A 17249-nucleotide genomic window follows, 5' to 3' on the forward strand; every position below is an offset into this window, starting at 1 on the left:
CTATGGTCTGGGTGTAGGTCTATGGGAGATAAATGGTTCGGCACAAACTAGATGGATCAAAGGGCCTGTTTGTGTGCTGTAGTGTTCTGTGACTCTGTGACTTTAACCTGCTAATGTATTGCTGGAAACCTGTTGTTTAAGCTTCAATAAATGTTGTGCATTATTCTGCTTTTGGGAGAAATGCATGAACAAAAGAAAGCTTTGAGTGAAATATTTTTGCTGCTGACCAAATGTCAATCCAACCTGTCTTAATAAGTTTGCCTGCTAACAGAATTAAAACGTAGAATTACCCTGTTCTGATTTGTTAAAACCCTACAAGTAATTTTCATTTGAGAAAATATCTTAAAGTTATCATCACTCTTGAGTTTTCCACTGGTGATTAATTAATAAGTTTAAATATTTGCAGTTGTATTTTGGAAAATGGAGGTCTGACAGCATGAGCAAGAGGGGAAATCTATACGACTCTGCGGCTGGTTTGACCATTCCCAGAATAGGCACTTCACAGTTTACAAAATTGCTTATAAATATGTATGCGAATTTATAATTAAAATAAGCTAACAGGAAGATAAGGCAGGGAGTGAAGCTTTGTAAATGTGGCAAATTTGGTTATTTTAGTTCTCACATTATGCTCAATGCCTCATCAAATAACTTACTTTGCAGCATTATACAACCTCGCTCTCTGTTGGGTCCTAATTCATAAGGTCAGCAGCTCTTGTTTGAAGAAAACATGATATACAGCTCATTTAATGCTGACCTTTTCAAGACAAGCATTGTTGAGCATGGGGTCTGGTAGAGGCTGATAAAGGCAACTTGTTTTGTTAATTCTGGATTGACTGATTGATAAGAAAGAATAAATGTTTTCTTACAGAGGACTTGTCAAGAGCTATGCATATCATATACCTTGTGGGCATTGATGAAGCAGACTTAAAGATAACATTTAAATAAATATTGATAAAATGGAAAATTTATTGTAAATTCTTGGAAGATGTCAAATAAATCAGCAGGAGACTGTTTCTGCAAGGTGAAAAATATATGTTTCAAATGTTACCGTGGCTAGACTGGACACATGCATTTAAGAACAGCTTGCCAACTTTCCTTTTAAGTGTACTTGTGGGGAAAACAAATGTGCTTGTTTTATGTGATGCAATTTGAGTAGGATGTTAATTTATATACACTTAGAGGCCACTTCATTTGGTACAGGAGGTACCTAATAAAGTGGCCACTGAGTGTATGTTTGTGGTCTTCTGTTGCTGTAGCACATCCGCTTCAAAGTTTGACCTTCAGAGATACTCTTCTGCACACTACTACTGTCACTGTAACCTTCCTGGCAGCTTGAACCAGTCTGGCCATTCTCAATGTTCAAAGCTAAAAGTAAATTTATTATCAAAGCACATATGGTATATGTCACCACATATAACCCTGAAATTCATTTCCTTGCAGGCATTCACAGTAACTGCAATAAACACAATAGAATCAGTGAAAGACTGCCCATAACAGGATGGACAAACAATCAAAGTGCAAAAGACAACAAGCTGTGCAAATATAAGCAGAAAGAAAGAAATAATAATAATAATAAATAAGCAAAAATATCAAGAACATGAGATGGCGAGTCCTTGAAAATGAGTCCATAGGTTGTGAGAACAGTTCAGTGATAGGGCGAGTGAAGTTGAGTGAAGTTATCTGCAATGGTTTAAGAGCCTGATGATTGAGGGGTAATAACTGTTCCTGAACCTGGCGTTGTGGGTCCTGAGGCTCCTCTACTTTCTTCTTGATGGCAGCAGCGAGAAGAGAGCATTACGTGGGTGGTGTGGGGGCTTCTGATGATGGACACCGCTCTCCTACGACAGCACTCTGTGTAGATGTGCCCAGTGGTGAGGCAGACTCATGGTGGACAAGGCCATCTCCACTCTGACTTCTCTCATTAGCAAGGCATTTTTGCCCTCAGAACCACCAGTCACTGGATGGCTTTAGTTTTTTGTATCATTCTCTGTAAACTTTAGAGACTGTTGTGTGTGAACATTCCAGGAGATCAGCAGTTTCTGAGATGCTCAAACCACCCTGTTTGGCACAAACAGTCAATCCATGGTCAAAGTTACTTAGATCAATTTCCTTCCCCATTCTGATATTTGGTCTGAGCAACAACTGAATCTCTTGACCATGTCTGTGTGCTTTTATGCAGTGAGTTGCTGCCATGTGATTTGCTGATTTGATATTTGCATTTTTAAGCAGGTGTACAATGGTACCTAATAAAGTGACCACAGTGTGTATGTTACTGTTAAACATGAGAAATTCCTACCCATCATAGATGGATAGACTATTGATGCAGAAAAAGGAGACGTTATTTGAAATTGTACAACATCCAAATGCTTGCACTAGATGCGTGGAGGTTCATAGATACTGGAGGGTTGAATGCTTGGTGGTTGGGGCAGTAGAAGAGGTAGACTTGAAGCTTTGAGGAAATTTTGGAAAATCAGGACATCAGAGAGTCTGGAATCTTGCAATAAGGATAATGAGGGCCTGGAGGATTAGGAAGTTTCAATATTGGTTCACGTCATGTTGTGGGCACAGTTAGCCGAATGGGGTTAGTTTTCCCAAAGGGAAGTGTGGGAACTTAGCAAAGAGAAGTATCAATCTATAGTATTAAAAGTTAATTGTCCCAGGAATGCCCAACAGTGGGATGGCTCAGTTTAATTTCACCCACTGACTCAGAGAAGCTGTTGAACAGAAAATGATAAGACGATGTGAAAATCTTGTTGAACATACAGGGATGAATCTCTTCAAGGAATGCCTTATGAAATGTTCCCAGTCCAGGAAATGGGTGCAGGGTGTCTCAATCCAGGAAAAATCAATTTTTAAAAGCCTGGTATGCAGGTACAAGTAATGAGGAAAGCTTACAGAATGTTATTATTTATTGCTACAAGGATTGAAAATAAATGCAGGGAGTTCATGCTTTAGTTAAATAGATCATTAGTGAGGCTGCATTTAGAGTGCTGATATAGCACTGGCCTCATTATATGAGGAAGGCCTTTGATAAATTAGAAGTAATACAAAGAAAGGTTTTCAGACTAATAGCTGGAATGGACAGGTTATCTAATGAGAAAAGGTAGGACTGAGAATGGATGCATCTGTTGGAGTTCAGACTAGTGAGAGGAGTCTTGAATGCAATGTAGAAAGTTCTTGGCTGGGCGGATATAAAATCATAAGACCATAACAGATAGGATCAGAATTAGGCCATTCTGTCCATCGAGTCTGCTCAGCCATTTCATCATGGCTGATTCAGTTTCCCTCTCAACTCCATTTTTTGCCTTTCCCCTGTAGCTTTCCATGCCCTAACTAATCAAGAACCTCTGCTCTAAATAAACTCAATGACTTGGCCTCCACAGCAGCCCGTGGCAACAAATTTCACAGATTTACCAACCTCTGGCTAAAGAAATTCCTTCTCATCTCTGTTCTAAATGGACATCCCTCTATTCTCATGAACCTCCTGTGAACCCTCTCCAATTTCAGCACATCCTTTCTTAGATACGGGGCCCAAAACTGGTCACAATACTCCAAGTGAGGTCTCACTAGTGCTTTATGAAACCCCAACATTACATCCTTGCTTTATATTCTAGTTCTTTAGAAATGAATGCAACATTGCAATTGGCTTCCTCACCACTGACTTAACCTGCAAGTTAACCTTTAGAGAACCCTGCACAGGTACTCTGAAGTGCTTTTGCACCTTGGGTTTTTGAATTTTATGCCCATTTAGAAAATAGTCTACGCTCTTCTTCCTTCTACTAACGTTCATGACTATCCAATTCCTGACACTGTATTCCTTTTCCCGTTCTAATCTGTCTAAGTCCTCCTGCGTCCTCCCTGCTTCCTCAACACTATCTGTCCCTCCACCATCTTCGCCACAAAGCCATCAATTCCGTCATCACATATAATGTAAAAAGAAACGGTCCCAACACCGACCCTTGCGGAGCACCATTAGTCAATGGCAGCCAACCGGAAAAGGCTCCCTTTATTCCCTCTCTTTGCCTCACGCCAATCAGCCAATCCTCTATCCATGCCTGTATCTTTCCAGTAATACCATGGGCTCTTACCTTGTTTAGCAGCCTTATGAATGGCACCTTGTCAAAGGCTTTCTGAAAATCTAAATAAACAACACCCACTGATTCTCCTTTATCTGTCCCTGTTTGAATTTCCTTAAAGAGGATGAAGATGATGTTAAATGCCTATGGAGCTATGAATTACAGTTTTAAAATTAGGGTTATTCATTTAAGACTGAGATGATGTGAAACCTTTTGGGTAATAAGCTTTTTGGAACTCTCTTCCTCAAAGGTCAGTGGAAGCAGTCTGATTAGCTTTAAGGCATAGGTAGATAAGCAAGTGCTGAAAAGTTACAGGAAATGGGCCGGAATGAGGAGTTGAGCTACAATTTTATCAATAGTGCAACAGGATTAAGTGTCCTAGTGGCCTATCTCAGCTCCAAAAATGATCTTTCTATTTAGTTTGTATTTGCTAATATTATAACATTGAAAGAATAGTGTTGCTCAAGGCTCCCTTTTACAAAAATCGATTCCATTGCACAGGTTTTAGCATCCAATAGTACATAATTAGCAAAATTTTGTGGTTTCCGAGGTTCTGGAATTCCTGTCTTTCCTTAACTGTGTTACTAAAATTGTCTGGCAGCGAGACAATGAGATCCTATTCCAGAACTTCAATGTTATTTAAATATTGAACTATTTTTTTTAAATCAAAGGCAGAAGACACACCTTACAACTTAAACCAAGATATTCCACCAAATGTCTTTGAGCTGCAGCTGCTTTGGTGTAACTTACGAGTGTGTCTGTTGCACTTTGTCATACTTCGAACATTATTCTAAAGTAGAGATCAATGATTCTGGTCTAGTAATATGAAACTGTAGATGTGAAAGTCAAGAGAAGAGATCGTGCAGTTCAGCACTGCCAGCAGCAATGTAAGAGATGTAGATTTATGGTTGTTAATTTGCTGAGATCACAGCTCACTGATAATGGAAGCAGTACTTTATCAAGCCATGTTTGTTCAGGACATGAGATGCTTCATTTATGTAAATATTTAGAAGTTGGATCCAACCCCAAATTCAATTCCCATTTTTCAGTGTAAATGTTGTGTTTACATATGCCAAATCTTAGTGAGATTTAAACTGATCAAAGTGAGATGAAATTTATCTTCCTACTAATTTAGATGCACACCAATATAAACTTTAGGCATTCAACTAATCCTAGCTAATATGTCTGCTTCATAATAACACTCATCTATTCTGGTTGTCAACTGCTCTCTTTTCCTACATGGGAAAAAAAAATCTGAATTTGTGTTCAGACAGAGGTAGCTTTTGTGAACATTGAAATTAATTGATAGTAATGGAGTTGTTCACAGCCATTGCAATTAACTTTGCTGCCTGACTTATGAGTTGGCTATTAGAGTTAGCATGGTGTTAAGCAGACCAAATGTTTTCTGTGGACAGGAAACCGGAAGCAAGTTGTATGGCTGTAAAAGTTCTTGCAAATGAATCAATTTAGACTGATGGTGAGAAGCTGTGGTAAGAGATCAGTCACAAATCGTCAAATTAATAGACTACATGAAAAAAAGCATGCTTTACCGTACCTCTGAGTGTTTAAAGCCAGCAAGCCTCCTTGTAAACTTTTCAACATTCTCACTGCAGTGAAACCCACATATAATTTTTTGCAACAAAGCTACACTAGCTTATAATGTGTTGCTGATAATCTGTTGTTTACACGTTGATAACTGTTGTGCATTATTCTGCTTTTGGTAGAACTGCATGAGCAAAAGAAAGCCTAGACTTGGAATGAAACCTTTTTGCTTTTTTTTTCCTGCTGATGAAATATTATTTGTGATATCTTTTGTGATGTGTTGCGTTTAGTTTTCACATATCTATCATTTGTAGATGATGCATCAATAAACTGCTAACATTACCTGTTTTTATGAGTGTTGGAGTGTGGTTGAGGTGCACGTAGATGTAAATTTAAACCTGGAAATTGTTTGTGGTCATTTGATTCTTAACCTTTAGTAAAGTCTAATAAATGTACAGAAGTGAGGAGTTTAGGCAAAATGTTGGCTTAGAAGTAGCTTCTTCACAGACCGTCTCTTAGGAATTTTCCTTAACATCTTTGCAACATAGAGTGCTGTTAATCACAAGATACGATTTTTAAAGGGATGGTAGCCTTAAAGTAACAATCATTGTTCACAACCAATAATACATAAACAGTTAAATTTCAATATCCAACATGCTTGGGACCTTAGTGGTGCTGAAATGTTTGATGTTTTTGATTGCTCAATGATATTCCTAATAATGCTGAAATATAGTTTCAATTCACTTTTTTGATGTTACACAGTATTATAATAAAATTTCCAATGAACAGAATGAGTATGTGGGGCATGTGACAAGCAGCACCTGAAGAGTCAGATGTGGAACCAAAGGGATTCTGGATAGTTAAATAGTCGACTATTGCAGTTTTACTACACGACAACTATTAATTTTGTGTTGCCCCCAGCCGAAATTAAGCACTCCCATCTCCTAGGACATGCTCATTTCTCATTGTTACCATTAGGAAGGAGGTACAGAATCCTAATGGCACACACTCAGCAATTCAGGGACAGTTTCTTCCTCTCTGCTATCCGATTCCTAAATGGAGATTGAATCCATGAACACCATCTCATTTTTATTATTTCTGTTTTTGCACTATTTTAATTTAACTATTTAATACACACATATATATATATATATACTTACTGTGCAACATACACAAAATGCTGGAGGAACTCAGCAGGCCAGGCAGCATCTATGGAAAAGAGTTCAGTCAACGTTTCAGGTCAAAATCCTTTGGCAGGACTGAAGGAAAAAAGCTGAGGAGTAGATTTTAAAGATGGGGGGGGGGTGGAGAGAGGAACACCAGGCACCAGATGAAACCTGGAGGGGGGAGGGGATGAAGTAAAGGGCTGTGAAGTTGATTCGTGAAAGAGACAGAAGGCCATGGAAGAAAGAAAAAGGGGGGAGGAGCACCAGAGGGAGGAAATGGGTGGGCAAGAAGATAAGGTGAGGGAGGGAAAAGAGGATGTGAAATGGTGAAAGGGGGAGGTGGGGGCCATTACCGGAAGTTTGAGAAATCGATGTTCACGCCATCAGGTTGGAGGCTACCCAAACGGAATATAAGGTGTTGCTCCTCCAACCTAAGTGTGGCCTCATCATGGCAGTGGAGGAAGCCATGGATTGACATAACGGAATGGGAATGGGATGTGGTATTAAAATGGGTGGCCACTGGGAGACCCTGCTTGTTCTGGCAGATGGAGCGTAGGTGCATGGCGAAGCGGTTTCCCAGCCTATGTCAAGTCTCACCGATATACAGGAGGCCACAGTGGGAGCACCGAACACAATAAATGACCCCAACAGACTCACAGGTGAAGTGTCACCTCATTTGGAAGGACTGTTTAAAGCCCTGAATGGAAGTGAAGGAGGAAGTGTAGGGGTGGGTGTAGTACCTGTTTCGCTTGCAAGGATATGTGCCAGGAGGGAGACGAGTGGGGAGGAAAGAATGGATAAGGAAGTTGCGTGGAGAGCGATCCCTGCGGAAAGCAGAAAGTGGAGTGGTGGTTGGAAAAAATGTGCTTGGTGGTGGGATCCCGCTGGAGGTGGCGAAAGTTTCGGAGAATTATGTGCTGGATACGGAGGCTGGTGAGGTGGTAGGTGAGGACAAGAGGAACCCTATCCCTGGTAGGGTGGCAGGAGGATGGGGTAAGAGCAAACATGCGTGAAATGGAGGTGATGCGTTTGTGAGCAGCATTGATGGTGGAGGAAGGGAAGCCCCTTTCTTTGAGGAAGGAGGACATCTTCTTCAGTCTAGAATGAAGAGCCTTATCCTAAGAGTAGATGCGGTGGAGATGGAGGAATTGAGAAAAGGTGATGGCGTTTTTACAAGTAGCAGGGTGGGACAAGGTATAGTCCAGGTAGCTGTGAGAGTCTGTAGGTTTGTAATAGACATCAGTAGATAAGCTGTCTCCGGAGAAAGAGACAGTGAGATCGAGGAGGGAAGGGAAATGTCGGAAATGGACTGGGTGAATTTGAGGGCAGGGTGGAAGTTGGAGTCAAAGTGGTTGAAGTGGACGAGTTCAGCATGGGTGCAGGAAGCAGCACCAATGAAGTCGTCGATGTAGCGTAGGAAAAGTGCAGGACGGTCACTGGTATAAGCTTAGAACGTAGACTGTTCCACTTAGCTGAAAAACGGGCAAGCATAGCTGGGACCCATATGAGTGCACCTGGCTACCCCATTTGTTTGAAGGAAGTGGGAGGAGCCAAAGGAGAAGTTATTCAGAGGGAGGACAAGTTCCGCTTGGTGGAGGAGATCTAGTTAGGTCTGGTGTCCAGAGAAAAACAGAGAGCTTTGAGGCTGTCTGGTGGGGCATGGAGGTATATAGGGACTGAACATCCACAGTGAAACTAAGATGATGGCGGCCAGGGAACGTGAAATCTTTGAAAAGATGAAGAGTATGTGAGGTGTCACAGATGTAGGTAAGAAGGGACTCAACTAGAAGGGATAAAACAGAGTTGAGATATGTAGATATGAGTTCAGTGGGGCAGGAACAAGCTGAAACAATGGGTCTACCTGGACAAGCAGGTTTGTGGATCTTGGTTAGGACGTAGAAATGGGAGGTACAGGGTGCGAGAACTATGAAGTCGAGGGTGGTGGATGGGAGATCCCCAGAGTAAATAAGGTTGGTGATGGTGTGGGAGGCAATGGCCTGGTGTTCCTTAGTGGGGTCCTGTTTGAGGGGAAAGTAAGAGGAGGTGTCTGAGAGTTGCCGCTGGGCCTCAGCAAGGTAGAGGTCAGTATGTCAGATTACTACCCCACCTCCCTTATCTGCGGGTTTGATGGTGAGGTTTGGATTGCCATGGAGGGAGTGGAAAGCTGAGCGTTTAGAAGGAGTGAGGCTGGAACAGGAGAGAGGAGTGTCCCTGAATGGTAATGAGGGAGGAGGTGTAGGGGCAGGTGTAACACTTGTTTTGCTTGCAAGGGTAAGTGCCAGGAGGGAGATTAGTGGGGAGGATCAGTCCCTAAACAGCCCTTCCAGGTGAGGCAACACTTCACCTGTGAGTCTGTTGGGGTCATCTATGGTATCCAGTGCTCCCCGTGTGTGGCCTGCTGTATATCGGTGAGACCCAATGTAGATTGGGAGACCACTTCGCCGAGCATCTACGCTCCGTCAGCCAGAACAAGCGGGATCTCCCAGTGGCCACCCATTTTAATTCCACTTCCCATTCCCATTCCAACATGGCCATCCATAGCTTCCTCCACTGTCATGATGAGGCCACACTTAGGCTGGAGGAACAACACCTTATGTTCCGTCTGGGGAGCCTCCAACGTGATGGTATGAACATCGATTTCTCAAACTTCTGGTAATTCCCCCCAGTTCACAATTTCTCATCCCCTTTTCCCTCCCTCACCTTATCTCCTTGCCCACCCATCACCTCCCTCTGGTGCTCCTCCCTCCTTTTTCTTTTTTCCACGGCCTTCTGTCTCTTTCACCAATCAGCTTCCCAGATCATTACTTCGTCCCGCCCCCTCCAGGTTTCACCTATCACCAGGTGTTTCTATCTCCTCCCCTCCCACCTTTTAAATCTGCTTCTCAGCGTTTTCCCTCCAGTCCTGCCGAAGGGTCTTGGCCCAAAGCATTAACTGTACTTTTTTCCACAGATGCTGCCTGGCCTTCTGAGTTCCTCCAGCATTTTGTTCGTGTTGCTCAGATTTCCAGCACCTGCTGATTTTCTCATGTTTATATCCGTACTGTAATTGATGTACTTATTTTTCCCTATATTATCATGTATTGCATTGCACTGTTGCTACTAATTCAGCAGATTTCACAAAGTATTCCAGTGATATTGAACCTGATACTGATTCCGATCTTTTCATAGTGTTTTGAATAAGCTGGACTCTCACTTCCAGTAAGTAGATTGAACATGCATATGAGCAGTAATAGAAGATATCAGATGGTCACAGTATTAGATTTGACAGGTTTACCCATGACCATACATGTAGAGGTTGAAAAGCCTCTGTGTTATGACACCAGGAGATAGTGCAGGCATTTTATCCCAAGTCCAAGACTTTGCACTTTTTGGAGATGACAAGTAAGGGGAGAAAAAGGCGTTAGCAACAGCGCATCAATTCGAGCTGTCACAATGATTCTAACATCCATTGTAAGGTTTGCACATTTTCCCCATGACTGCATGAGGTTTCCCTAGCTGCTCCCGTTCCCTTCCGCATTTCAAAGGCAATCTGGTTGATGCATTGGTTGGCTGATGTAAACTGCTCCCAGTTTATGTAGCTGGTGGGAGTACCAAAGTGGAATTGATTAGCCTCTGGGTGAGAGCAGATTACAGGGAAAGAAGTGGGGGAGTGGGACTAATGGCAGTGTGTCAGAGAAAGAATGAACTCAGTGGGGTGATGGCTCACCTCCTGTAAAAAATACAATGTGAGAAGTCAACATTGGGAACATGATGAAACAAAAACTTTGAAAAGATTTCCGCAGTCTTTGGTAAAAACCATTAAATTAAACCAAGTTACTTCATTTCTTACAAGTGATGCTTCCAACCAAATAATATGATTATTTATCAGTTATTGTGTGCATCCACTGTCAATTTTTTTCTGCTAATAAATGTAAGTGGAATTGTGCCTTGGCATTGCTTGAACTTACAGCCTTGTAAATAGTTAGTACACACACAAAAGTATAATGCAACATTACCTTTGCATGAAAATGGTGGTTTCAGAATAAGTCTTTAACGCTGCGTCCATTTATAGTTCATCTGCTGAGATAAGGAATAATTGAGTCATATAGATAAGGAAGTAACTTGTTCAACAGACTGTCACTGCTGAATTAGCAGACCACAGCTAAAAGAACACAAAAGACTGAGTGTTATTATCCTAAGAAAGGGAAGCTTGTGCACAATCTTCTCTGCAAATGGTACATTGCATTTGATGCTTGGGAGTGCAGCTCTGGATATCAGGTGAGGATAAAAGTTGAGCTCAGTAGTGATCTTTCGCTTTGGTTGAACAGTGTTTTGATACTCACTATCAGCATCCACATACAAAGCAAAGGGAAGTTAGCTGAGACACCAGAGGATGTAATGCTTCAGTGAAACTGCCTCTGAGGAATGGAGGAGAGAGGGGCCAGGCAAAAACTGATAGAAAAAGAATACTGAACATGAATCTTGAAATTGTAAATAAATCACTATGATGATAAGTGGCGTATCAATTTGTCTATTTAACAAAGGACCTGATGGATGAAATTTAGATGGATTTTATGCACTGCAAATTCATTTTGTGAATTTGACCTCATCTGCATATTATGTAAATATTAAAACTGGGATTTACTTTCCATGGAGTAAAACTCCACTGACCACTCTGAAGATATTCTGCCAGTTTTTCTAGTGAACCTGTTACACCCTGTCCATATTGTTTCTTCAGCTTGGTCCCTGGATTTAATTTCCAATGGAAAGTCACTACCTTCTGATGGGCAAGACCTTGAGCAATACTGGTCTCTCTGAAGCAGGCCTCCATCCCTGCCTCTGAGTTGCTTTGACAGCTAGTCAGGCTCTTAGTTTAAGTGTAAGGGGGTTTCATCTCTTATGTTACTGCGTAGGCTAATTAAAATGGCTTCCTTGTTATGTTATACTTGGGAATGCTTCTTTGTTATGTTAAATGCTGAGAAAGTCCTCCCGCTAGCAGTTTGTTGAATCACGTTACTGATAAGACGATGTTATGAACCAATTGCGATAGTTGTTATGTTTTTGGTGTATCTGTAAGATATAGTATGCGCGGGGTTTTGGGGGAGAAGGCGGGAGAGAGAGACAGAGGATGGACCAGGTGCTGTGATGTCCGCTAACGGGGTCGGACCCTGAGGAGGGCGTTCGGCGAGGAGATGGAGATGGACTTGTGTGGAGCATCTGGTCGACCACCGTTGTTGGTCCCAGGCGGCTGGTCAGGGTGGTCCGTGGGTGGGGGGGGGGGGGTTGCAGGGTGAAGAAGAAGGGTCCTGAGCTCCAACTGTTTGTGCATGAAGAGATTGAACTTTGATAAGTGTGGTGCCTTTTATTTTCCTTTTATATTTTATTCTCTATTAATTATGTAGTTCCAGTTGAGTCAGTAGTGAAGAAGGTGAATGCAATGTTGGCATTCATTTCTAGAAGAATAGAGTATAGGAGCAGGGATGTGATGTTGAGGCTCTATAAGGCACTGGTGAGACCTCATTTGGAGTACTGTGGGCAGTTTTGGTCTCCTTATTTAAGAAAGGATGTGCTGACGTTGGGGAGGGTACAGAGAAGATTCACTAGAATGATTCTGGGAATGAGAGGGTTAACATATGAGGAACGTTTGTCCGCTCTTGGACTGTATTCCTTGGAGTTTCGAAGAATGAGGGGAGACCTTATAGAAACATTTCGAATGTTGAAAGGCATGGACAGAGTGGATGTGGCAAAGTTGTTTCCCATGATGGGGGAGTCTAGTACGAGAGGGCATGACTTAAGGATTGAAGGGCGCCCATTCAGAACAGAATTGCGAAGAAATTTTTTTAGCCAGAGGGTGGTGAATCTATGGAATTTGTTGCCACGGGTAGCAGTGGAGGCCAAGTCATTGGGTGTATTTACGGCAGAGATTGATAGGTATCTGAGTAGCCAGGGCATTAAAGGTTATGGTGAAAAGGCGGGGGAGTGGGTCTAAATGGGAGAATGGATCAGCTCATGATAAAATGGCGGAGCAGACTCGATGGGCCGAATGGCCGACTTCCGCTCCTTTGTCTTATGGTCTTATGGTCTTAATATCTATAAACTGTAAATCATTTAATCGTATCTGGTGTATTGTCTGTTATTTGGGCGGGGTGGGGTACATCACACAGCATCCACACAAACTAACTACCCAGTTTGGCAGGGCCGAGAGCTGTTTCCCTAGACGACATTGATCCGAGCGACCCTGAGGGTTATGGAAACATTACCAGGTATTAGCAACCTGAACCTCTGGGTTGTTTTGTTTTGAGAGCATGGCCTGCCTCCCTGTTCATACAGGAGGCATGAACGTCCAATAATGAATGAGGTTTTGTTTACTTCACCTAAAACAAATTCCAAGTCCTAAACCTAAGGCAGACAAAGGTCTTTTCACAAGCCACGGCCGGCTAGGCTAGGGTAATGCCAGGCACTCCCAACCGGCAGACTTTGTTGTCGTATGCGTCCAAGCTACAGGTGATTAATGGGTTCTCCTCCGAGCCTCTGGGGAGTGAAGCTGAAATCCTTGCTGAAAAAAGCAAATACAGTGAATGTGGTTCTGTGACAAGCCTTCAAGCATATCACAGGGATCCTGTTTAAAATCAGACGGACTTTGTATGATATTTTTGTAAAATAAAAATTTAGAGCTATGCTGCTCTGACCCAGAGTTGATGCGAACAGGAGATGGTAAGGAAGGTGGTGGTTCTAAGTTGTGCTGGTGTACTGAATGCTGTGGTGAGATCAGTGCCATGGTGCAGTGCACCTAGCATTGGCACATATTGAGTTGGAAGCTTAGCATACCAGCTTAGGTGCCAACTTCCAAACAGGAAAGCTGGTGAATGCTATTAATTTGAGCGTAGTTGCGAGTTCAACATCAAAGATCTGGCCAGTGGGTAAAAGTAAATGAGGGAGGCTGGCCAGAAAAGGGCGATTCTGTCGGGCATTGTAGCTCAGACCAGGAAGTCAGTTTTGTTTGTGGTCGCTGTCCAACAACTTTCTGTTGCATGTGAGTGCAGGCTGTTGTGCTGTGCATATCTATAGGAAGTGCTTTCATTTGCATTTAAACCAGTGGGTGTATTTTGCATAGCCAGAGGATGACCTGCATGAGGATGTATTTAAAATGAACTCTACACCCAGTTTTATGATATGTTGGCACTCAGCTTCAGATGTGCTGAAATTGAAACTGAAATATCGGTATGGTAACTACCCTAATGGCCACTTGCCTTGAGATTTTTGCCAGTTAGATGTCATACTCCACTTACTGATCCTTCAGAGAAAGTGAGCTGAACTTCTAACTATAGAGCTAAGCCCCTTTTCACCAGGCTTTATAATTAGAGTGACATCTGCACCAGCAACAGGCAGAAACGCACAGTGGGTGCAGTTGAATTCTAATATCAACATTCCTCTTAAGTATAGAGGAAACTTAGCATGATGGAATATCTCTTCTGAAGACTGAGATCGATACTGCAGTGACAAAATCACTCTTTCAGTAAGGAAGTCAGTGGGTTTGTTTTAAATATATGATGTAAAGTGTATTTATAAAAAACATTGAAGAAAATGTCAGTTAGGGGCACAATCAATGAAGGGAACCGGAAAACACTTGGCACACAGTTGTTTTGATTAATGGTGTGTTTCTGGCTGGCTGTGAAACAATAATGATGAGAGGCAATACTGTTAATACTGAACAGTTTTCCTTGGTTTATCTACTTTTTATTGAGTTGCAATTTTTACCGGCTCATTTTTATTTTTGATTCATGTATTTGTCATTTCTTTTTATACGACCCTGCACACAGCTGTTAGCATACTGAGACAGGCCTGTTTGCTTGTGGCACACAGGGAACAAGGGATCCAGTGTTTTTGACTGGTGCTACCTTCCCACCGGGCTATCCCATTTATGAAGAGACACGGGTGAAATTAACCGTCTACGATGTCAAAGAGAAGTCCCAAGAAACCGTGAGTATCTAACTATTTTTGTATTAAATGTGCATCTTCAATGTACTTAGAAAATCAGAGCCTGAAAGATTAAAATATTTTTGAAAGCATTCAGGCAGATTCTGAATATGTGCCTATTCAGTTGGTAGCTTCACCTCTGCAGTAAGTAAACAGATCATAGTATATCTGGAATAGCACATCCAACGAGAGGTAATTCATATTTTGTCTCCGTGGTGATCCTTTGTACTTTATATTGCGCAGCTGCCTTGTCAAGCATTAGTAATTGCATCACAAATCCATATGAAAGATTCAGATGTTCTCTGATTAAGAAGAAATTTGAAAGTGGCCACATTTCATTTTAAAATATTTACACCATCCTTCTTATCGTAAATCTAAAGAGAAATTTTCAGGGGTTCCAGTTTGATGAATGAGACTGCATCACATTTGAGACATGGTTACAAAGCAGTTGTGTCTTTCTTGAGGTGAAGCTTCTTAAAGATGAGCTTTATATGTTACGTGTACCTCAAAGCATGCAGTGAAATGAGTTGTTTGCGTCAAATCAAATCATCGAGGATTGTGCTGGACAGCAAGGAAGAGTCGCCACGCATCGTTAAATGCCCAATACACACTAGCCCTAACCATGCATCTTTGGAATGTGGGAGGAAATTGGAGCACTCGGAGGAGACCCACATGGTCATGGGGAGAGCGTACAAACTCCTCGCAGACAGCGTGGGAACCGAACCGCGATCTTACATCTAATCACTATGCTACCATGCTGCTTTTTGTTTAAAATATCTTTGCCTGGAAATTAAGGTACACTCTTTCTTTGGAGGTGTTTCATAAACAGATAGGACCCAGTCAGGTGACTTCTAAAATTAGAGAATTGGCAAAAATAACCTATTGGAGCGGCAGAAGAGGCAGCCATGGAGGAGAATGAAAGCACGGGGGAGGGGGCACGTGCATTGTCAGTGTGCCTGGCTGGATTCCTCCCTCTGCTACTCCTTTCCATGCCAATTGAGTTTCATGGCCAGAGTAGTGCTGCATGGTCTTATTATGCTGACAGGGCTAGTGCAACCACAGTATGTGTGTATACATTGAAAGGATGCTGAAAGTTATGTGGGCAGCCAGCAAAGTTGTTAAGAATTTGCTTATGAATAAAAAGTGAGGCTACTGGAGGCAGATGTCAGTACATTGACAGCACAGTGGAGACCCTTCAAACGATGTTTCTTTGGCCATCTGTGGCAGGGCTTTCACCGTAACCTTGGAAATTGGAAATGTGTGCTGGATGATGTCATGACAGGCTGGCATGTATCATGCAGGGACGTATTCAATTGATCCATATAAAGTGTTGGAGGAGCTCAGCAGATCAGGCAGTATCTATGGAGAGAAATGGACAGTTGATCTTTCAGATCACTATCCTTTATCTGAATTCCAGCACTTTGTGCGTTGCTCCAGATTCCAGCCATTATAGTCTCATCATTCTTCAATTCATCAACTGCCTGTAATTGATTTAATTTCTGCCTTCAAATTAGACCCGACCCACCCTCTCTTGTTTCCTATGTGTATATCTTGCATAAATGTCGTGTTGCACATGTTCCAGTACAACTAGAACTATTTCAAATCATCAGGCCAATTCACCCTACCCTTGTTTGCACAGGATTATGCATGCGTCTGATAATATCCACAATGTGTCCAACACCAATTTTTGGCTTCCTGGTAGAAACTGGAGCAATAATGTGTAACCTTTGCTCTTTCTTTTAATCAGTAAAACCAAGTGCAAACCCCACAGCATGTTTCTGAATGAAAGACTATCGGCTGGTACATTGATGTTATTTTGTCTGCACGTGCCTGTCAGAGTTTTGAATGATAATAATGCAAATTTGTTGCATTATTAGTGGCTCTTAGAATGCTTACAGCACATTTTAACAATCAAGCACGGCACAGTTAAGTTGGATCTCTGTCTGCCTGAAGACACATGTCCTTCCACCCCTCCATTCCAGGCTTACAGGTTGCTGTACTGTGACTGCCTGGAAACAATTCTTTAAGGCTGTGACCTGCTTCTCATGAATCTAGAAGTACAGAACACAGCAGCTGTGATCTCTCTGAACAGCTGACATCTGGAACTGTGCAGGTTGTGTGTTAATACTGTAATCAGGATGAAAACCACCCTAATTTTGTGGTAATTATTTCCAATTTCACTGTGTCTGGGGTGTGGTGGGGTGAATGGAATTCCCCCATTGGAATTAACATAAACCAAGGAAGCGGACAAAATAGGGGTGAAATCCAATTATTGTGCATTAAGATGCCTATGGTATTTGTAATTAGAATGCATAATTTTCATCACATTGAAGGATTAACTATCTGCTGTGCTATAAATTTCAAGAAGCTGCTGGTTAAAAGCAGTGTGAAGTGAATAAACAGCCTGTTTATTACTGGATAGAGTCTGAAATTGGGTGACAATCTTGCTTAAAAATTTGCAGATGTACAAAAAGGATAAGGAAGAGATGCAGAAGGGAAAAAAAGTTAA

General features: G+C 42.0%; 1 protein-coding gene across 4 annotated transcripts in view; it reads left to right on the top strand.

The window, feature by feature from the left end:
• inpp4b (inositol polyphosphate-4-phosphatase type II B) overlaps nt 1-17249 on the top strand; it is an 805146-nt gene that overhangs the window by 478846 nt on the left and 309051 nt on the right. For all 4 annotated transcript variants that reach the window (XM_063046598.1, XM_063046596.1, XM_063046599.1 and 1 more), the window contains one exon: nt 14627-14743. In XM_063046598.1, the coding sequence (XP_062902668.1) occupies nt 14627-14743 (117 nt within the window). The remainder of the gene's footprint in view (nt 1-14626; nt 14744-17249) is intronic.

This window comes from Mobula hypostoma, chromosome 4 (assembly GCF_963921235.1).
Source record: "Mobula hypostoma chromosome 4, sMobHyp1.1, whole genome shotgun sequence".
NCBI lineage: Eukaryota > Metazoa > Chordata > Chondrichthyes > Myliobatiformes > Myliobatidae > Mobula > Mobula hypostoma.